The sequence below is a fragment of the Anabas testudineus genome, chromosome 13 (assembly GCF_900324465.2).
Source record: "Anabas testudineus chromosome 13, fAnaTes1.2, whole genome shotgun sequence".
NCBI classification, from domain to species: domain Eukaryota; kingdom Metazoa; phylum Chordata; class Actinopteri; order Anabantiformes; family Anabantidae; genus Anabas; species Anabas testudineus.
The window spans coordinates 3,851,544-3,857,898 of record NC_046622.1 but is presented as its reverse complement, the minus strand read 5'-3'; the positions used below and the strand labels follow the sequence as shown (position 1 = coordinate 3,857,898).

General features: G+C 39.6%; 1 protein-coding gene across 1 annotated transcript; it reads left to right on the top strand.

The window, feature by feature from the left end:
• Window positions 1-513: 513 nt before the first annotated feature.
• On the top strand, window positions 514-5,277 carry napab (N-ethylmaleimide-sensitive factor attachment protein, alpha b). The gene is made up of 11 exons (XM_026365580.1): window positions 514-727; window positions 1,458-1,537; window positions 1,656-1,772; window positions 2,066-2,112; window positions 2,240-2,317; window positions 2,498-2,553; window positions 2,697-2,781; window positions 2,868-2,972; window positions 3,057-3,125; window positions 3,463-3,513; window positions 3,753-5,277. The coding sequence occupies exons 1-11, from the start codon at window positions 630-632 to the stop codon at window positions 3,852-3,854; spliced, it is 888 nt and encodes a 295-aa protein (XP_026221365.1). The 5' UTR covers window positions 514-629; the 3' UTR covers window positions 3,855-5,277.
• Window positions 5,278-6,355: the final 1,078 nt, after the last annotated feature.

Here is a 6,355-nt window from a genome sequence, read left to right as displayed (position 1 = left end):
TGATGAAATACCAAAACTCTTCATTTGCTTTTTTTCTTGGCTTCCCTTTAGGTTTTTCTTCAAGATGTTAATAATGTCAAACCTAAATAAAACATGCTTAACAGGACAACTTGAATAACATACAGAATGCTCTACAAACAGCAGGGCTTGTGTTCATAAATTAGATAAAAGGGTTGAGTTATACAGCATTTGACCATTAGTTTGGCAAAGAGAGACAAATATTTGGCCTGCAATTGAGTAGTTGTTATTTTAAGTAATGTGACCAGTGTTTAGAACAGTCTTTATTTGTGTCATAGCATGGTTAATCGGCTGTTATATCATCTTTGTCAGTGAAGAAAACATAAATAACTTTTCGTACCATCATCAGTATCACTCAAATACATGCTGATGTTCTGTTTTTGTTATTACTTGCCAACAAACACAACTGCAGTTGATATTTAAGCTTTGAGAGAGTGGGTGATTGGACTTTACGAAGAGCCCTTGAACGCAGCAGCAGTGTTTCTGCTGCTTCCGCGTCACATGACAGAGGTGACGTGACACGGCGGAGCCGCAGCTGCTAGCACTGGTTAGCAAGTTTATTGACTTTCGCATTTGTTGTTCACTCTCAAAATCAGAGCAGCGACACGAAAATGGACAATAGCGGCAAAGAAAAGGAAGCAATGGCTTTAATGGCGGAGGCCGAAAAGAAATTAAAGTCATCCCAGTCGTTTTTTGGATCGCTGTTTGGGTGAGTATGTTGTTTAGCGAACGTTACTGTTTGCTAATTCTGTTAAGCTAACGGCTAAGTTAGCGGAAGGTGATCATCTGTCACACTGTGCCGAATCTGAAAATACTAATTGCTAACTGCACTGCAACAGTGGCGTATTTTGTGTTGAAGATTAGGTTGTTGTGTCAAACGTTATGCGAGTGTGGTCAACGCTGCAGTTTAGCTTCATGTGCTGCGTTATCTCCCCTTCGAATCACTGCTCAGTACATATGTTAGAATAATTCAAATGTCGCTGCATGCAGCACTACACTGGACTCAGCTCCACAGAGCCTGTTGTTTCATATAGCTTTTAGTATGTAAGATGCCGAAGAGGCTGTAATGAAAGACTTGTTGTGTAACATTTCTAATAAACCGTATTGAATATTTTATGGAGTGTTGTTCATATAGCGCCATCCAGTGGGGAGATCCTGCAGAGTCACTCAGTCAGGAAAACAGGTTAATGTCAGACCAGTTTGTTGCAACTTGTTAAATTATACAATTTTCTGAACTTCTTTCACTGTTTTAGTTCAGTAAAGTGGCCAGTGAATGCCTCTTTCAGTTCTGCAGTGTGGCCAAAATGTTCTTTTATCGTTATTGTTTAGTTATAGACTCAGAACTGTTATCTACACATATGAGTGTACCCAAAGAGTGTGAACTACAACAATTGTAAAGAGGTAAATGAATGTTTAACTTAATGTTTGCTGTCACACAGGGGTTCCTCCAAGCTGGAAGAGGCCTGTGACATGTATGTGAGGGCAGCAAACATGTACAAAATGGCCAAAAATTGGTGTGGTAAGAATAATTACTACCAGTTGTAATTATCTTTTATTTATTTCTGTTGGTAAAAATATTTACAGTATATATTTAAATAAAATGTGCATTTTCTTACATGTAACGTTTTCTTTTACAGCTGCAGGAAATGCATTCTCCCAAGCTGCTCACCTTCACCTGCAGATGCAGAGCAAACACGATGCAGCAACTAACTTCATAGATGCAGGAAATGCCTTCAAAAAAGCAGATCCACAAGGTAAACAATACTCATCACAACCTCGGGATATATAAAACTGCTGAAACGCACTCTTAATGCTCATTTCACAAGCTGCTGTATCGTTTTCAGTGAACCATGTACAGGACATAAAAGCAGTGTCATCTAATGTCATTAAAATGTTCCAGATGAACAACTTTAACAGCATAAGTCACAGCTCATCCCCCAGTGAAACTTGCACTTCTCACAACTAGTTGATCCTGAAAAGTTTATTCTTTTACATGAAAATACTGAACATTTGATGTGGCTTCTACATTTTTTTTTTCCCCAAACAGAGGCCATAAACTGCCTAAACCGAGCTATTGAGATATATACTGATATGGTGAGTTCATGATGCTTCTGTTAAATTAATATTACTTTTTTTGTTTTCCATGTAATTTGTTCTGTATTTGTATTTATTATTATTAATAATAATAATAATAATTTATTAATTTATTTATTTATTTTAGGGGCGCTTCACCATTGCAGCAAAACATCACATCACCATTGCTGAAATATATGAGACAGAGCTTGTGGACATTGACAAGGTCAGATGGTTTGTCAGTTTAATGTTTATTTTAATTTTAAATATTAATAAAGGTTCTTGCTTGTGATAGAGCTACACACAGTGTCTGTTGCTTTGAGCTTTCATATCATTTAAGTTTTACCCCACCATGGTAAATCTCTGTTTACACCTTATGTCTGACTGTGATCTATTTCCATTCCAGGCCATTGCTCATTATGAACAAGCAGCAGATTATTACAAAGGGGAAGAATCCACCAGGTGACTATTTTAATTGAGAATAATTTTTTTTGAGTGTGATGCTTTAGAGGTTGGGGCACTTCTATATTTTAATGTGGTTTTTATTAATGCTGTTTACTTTGTGACCCATTGTTTCTGAGAAGCCTCTTAATTTTCCTTTTCAGTTCAGCAAACAAGTGCCTTCTGAAAGTAGCAACCTACGCTGCTCAGCTGGAGCAGTACCCAAAAGCTATTGAGATCTATGAACAGGTAAGCTGCCTTCATCGTAACATGTTGTCAGTCACTTCAGAGGCTTTAACAATAAAGCAAACATGACTTGTACTTTGTGATTTTAGGTTGGAACTCATGCAATGGACAGTACCCTCCTGAAATACAGTGCCAAGGACCACTTCTTCAAGGCAGCGCTCTGTCACTTCTGTGTAGACATGCTGAATGCAAAAGTAAGCTGTAACACAGAGCTCGTGTTTAGGTGATGTAACTGTAACATGAGTCACTGCTCTGATATTCATCCTCTCGTCATTCAGCTTGCTGTACAGAAGTACGAAGAGATGTTTCCGGCCTTTTCAGACTCGAGAGAATGCAAGCTGTTGAAGGTGAGCTGTGGCATTACTTTGGATGTACAGTGAAATGCTTTAATAAGAACACTGAATAATCCTGTAATTAAGGAAAGTGAAGCTGAAGGACAGCAGTTTAACTCGGCTTCCATGGCTGACTGCTGCTGTCTGTTCTAGTTTTGGTTGGATTGTAATTAATCTAATTCAACATTGAGCAACGTTGTGAGCATTCGTCATCTTAATACAGTTAAGATCATAGCAGCTCTGAAATGAATAAGAAAGTCTTGCTGATGTTTGTTTGTTTTCTTCATGGTGGATTTGTGTCTGTTGATGTACAACATTATTATTAATGTTTATTCTTTTTTAATCTAATCAGAAACTTCTAGATGCCTATGAAGAACAGAATGTTGATGCCTATACTGATTCGGTGAGTGGACAGTTTTCTTTCAGCAGAATAAATCCCTGTAATTAAAGTTCGTATTGAGAGCTGTCTGGGATGCTAGTAAAAGAAAACAGAAACCTGAAAGATTAGATGAACCTCAGAATTCTCTAATATTGCAGTGTGCTATGTATTTAATGTTATATTGGGTGTTAAAAGAACAGATGAAGACGTCAAACTGTACAACCCAGTTGTTGTTTTTGTAATATTTGCTACTTCTGTGTCAGGTGAAGGAATACGACACCATTTCACGGTTGGACCAGTGGCTCACCACCATGCTTCTCCGCATCAAGAAAACCATACAAGAAGATGAGAGCGACCTCCGCTGACTCCCCTCGCTGCTCCTCCTCGAGCCCTCAAAATCCGACTTGCATCCTTCGTTTTGCCTTGAGCCTCTCACTTCCATTCTTCCAGCATTCTTAATTATTGTGACCTTTATCCTTTAGATCGCAGATACTGCCTTCCCTTCCAACCATCTGCAGTATTTTTCTCTTGCCTTTTAATCCGCTCAAAACAAAGCTCCAACAATGGTCTTTATACCGTAGGTAACACTATTTTCCTGAGTGCACACAGTACGTCAGTGGTATATTGTTATGATACAGGTGTTCGCTCAATTATAACAGTTATAATATTCATAATTTATAATAAGAGTCATACCAGCAACTATACTATAAAATTATTTTCAATGTTATAAAATTGATGAGATGATGAAAATTTACTAATACTTTAATCTACAAAAATACATTTAACAGAATGTGCTTTAGAATAAATGAACCAGACCAAAATGCAAATATTGACTAAAGCACTTGCATTGGTATTTGGTACATTTGGGTGCTCGGGAGATACTGAACGTCATATCAGGGCACAGTTAATTAAAGAGCCATTCATCTCAGCTGCAGAGCTCTTCTCCAAGAGGCTAAGAGTTTCGGAGGTTACAGCAAATACCTCCTCCTCCTTACGCTGCAAAGTTCTCAGGATGAACAGCAAGATTTGATGAAACAATTCATGCTTTTAGAAGCGTTATTAAGTAATTTTCCAATTGATTTTGTCATATCCTGTTTTATTCCACTACAGAAAGTGAAAGAAGCTCATCCCCTTCGTGAACATTTGCATGGTGTGGTATGAGTGAGCAGACTAGAGCAGCAGTTTTCCCTTGTATAGTTTTTTTTTTCTTCTGTCATACCTTACCAGGCTGAAATGAGCCTGCACGAGATGCAATACATTTGAGAAAAATGAGCTTTACCGATCTGAACACTGTGCTAATGTGTGCTGAGAAGTTTGTCCATCAACAGATGATCTTAAAACATTTGTACATCACGTTTTCTGTCAAGTCAGTTTTATTAACATAGCACTTTGCATACACGGTGGCAATTCAGAGTTTTTCATGACAACATAGGTCAATATTGTAATGTCAGATCAAATCAACATCCTCATATTGGATAAGGGAAAAAAACTGGAGACACCTCAGGAAGAGTAACAGGAGAGATGCTTCTTCCAGCACAGACTGACCAGCACTGGGTTTACAGAGCACAGTTTGTCCCAGAAACAACAAGTGAAAGCATATCAGCAGAAACACATGTATGCAGTATATAGACGAATAAACACAAAGTGCAGTACTATGTACTTCAGAGCAAAGAACAAAATAAATGTACAATTTAAAACATGACAGAGTGAAATAAATAAATCCCAGAGATATTTGAAGTAACATAAAACTAATCAGATAATTAAAAAAGATGATAGTGTGAGAAACTATTCTCATGCGTCTTATTGACATGTTTGATAAACCTCTCGGTGACGTGTTGCCGTCACCTGTCTGCTCTGTGGAGCCATCACCTGGTCTGTGGAGCCGTCACCTGTCTGCTCTGTGGAGCCATCACCTGCTCTGTGGAGCCGTCACCTGTCTGCTCTGTGGAGCCGTCACCTGGTCTGTGAGCCGTCACCTGTCTGCTCTGTGGAGCCATCACCTGGTCTGTGGAGCCATCACCTGTCTGCTCTGTGGAGCCGTCACCTGGTCTGATGTGTGGAGCCATCACCTGGTCTGTGAGCCTTCATCTGCTCAGTGGAGCCTTCACCTGTCTGCTCTGTGGAGCCATCACCTGGTCTGTGAGCCTTCACCTGTCTGATGTGTGGAGCCGTCACCTGGTCTGTGAGCCTTCACCTGTCTGATGTGTGGAGCCATCACCTGGTCTGTGAGCCTTCACCTGTCTGATGTGTGGAGCCATCACCTGTCTGCTCTGTGGAGCCGTCACCTGTCTGCTCTGTGGAGCCATCACCTGCTCTGTGGAGCCGTCACCTGCTCTGTGGAGCCATCACCTGGTCTGCTGGGAAGTTTGATCCCGCCCTGCGTCACGAGACTCCTCCACTTTGGAGATGCCAGCATCATATGTTAGCACAAGGATTGAATGTTTATCAAATATTGACATAAATCGATGAAGTAATAACAGGGAGAATAACTGTCAAACTGATGGTATTCCATGACTCGGCTGTGTTTGTGAATGATATTTTTATTTGATGTAGGGGAGAAAAGGTTGTTTTCAAACTCTTATATAACGAGTAAAACAAACCTTTGATTGCACTGTGAGTTTTGTTTACTTTGGTGATTAGATAAGTTTCAGGTTCACAGATATTTTATTTATGACTCAACACTTGAAAAACATTTTCGTTCTCCAGAAATATTATTTTGACTGGAAATTAAAATGCAGAGACCTAACCCCGAACATAATGTCACTGCACGTGAAGTGTCCGCGGTGCCAGGTGCGTAAATTGCGCACCGTCACACCAGCTGTTCAAACGGCCACAGACACAAGGTTGAGGAAAAGGAGCTATTCTG

Coding starts and splice junctions, on each gene's coding strand:
- napab (XM_026365580.1), top strand. CDS start 630: ATGGACAATAGCGGCAAAGAAAAGGAAGCAATGGCTTTAATGGCGGAG. Junction 1,538..1,655: donor AATGGCCAAAAATTGGTGTG/GTAAGAATAATT, acceptor TTTCTTTTACAG/CTGCAGGAAATGCATTCTCC. Junction 3,126..3,462: donor GAGAATGCAAGCTGTTGAAG/GTGAGCTGTGGC, acceptor TAATCTAATCAG/AAACTTCTAGATGCCTATGA.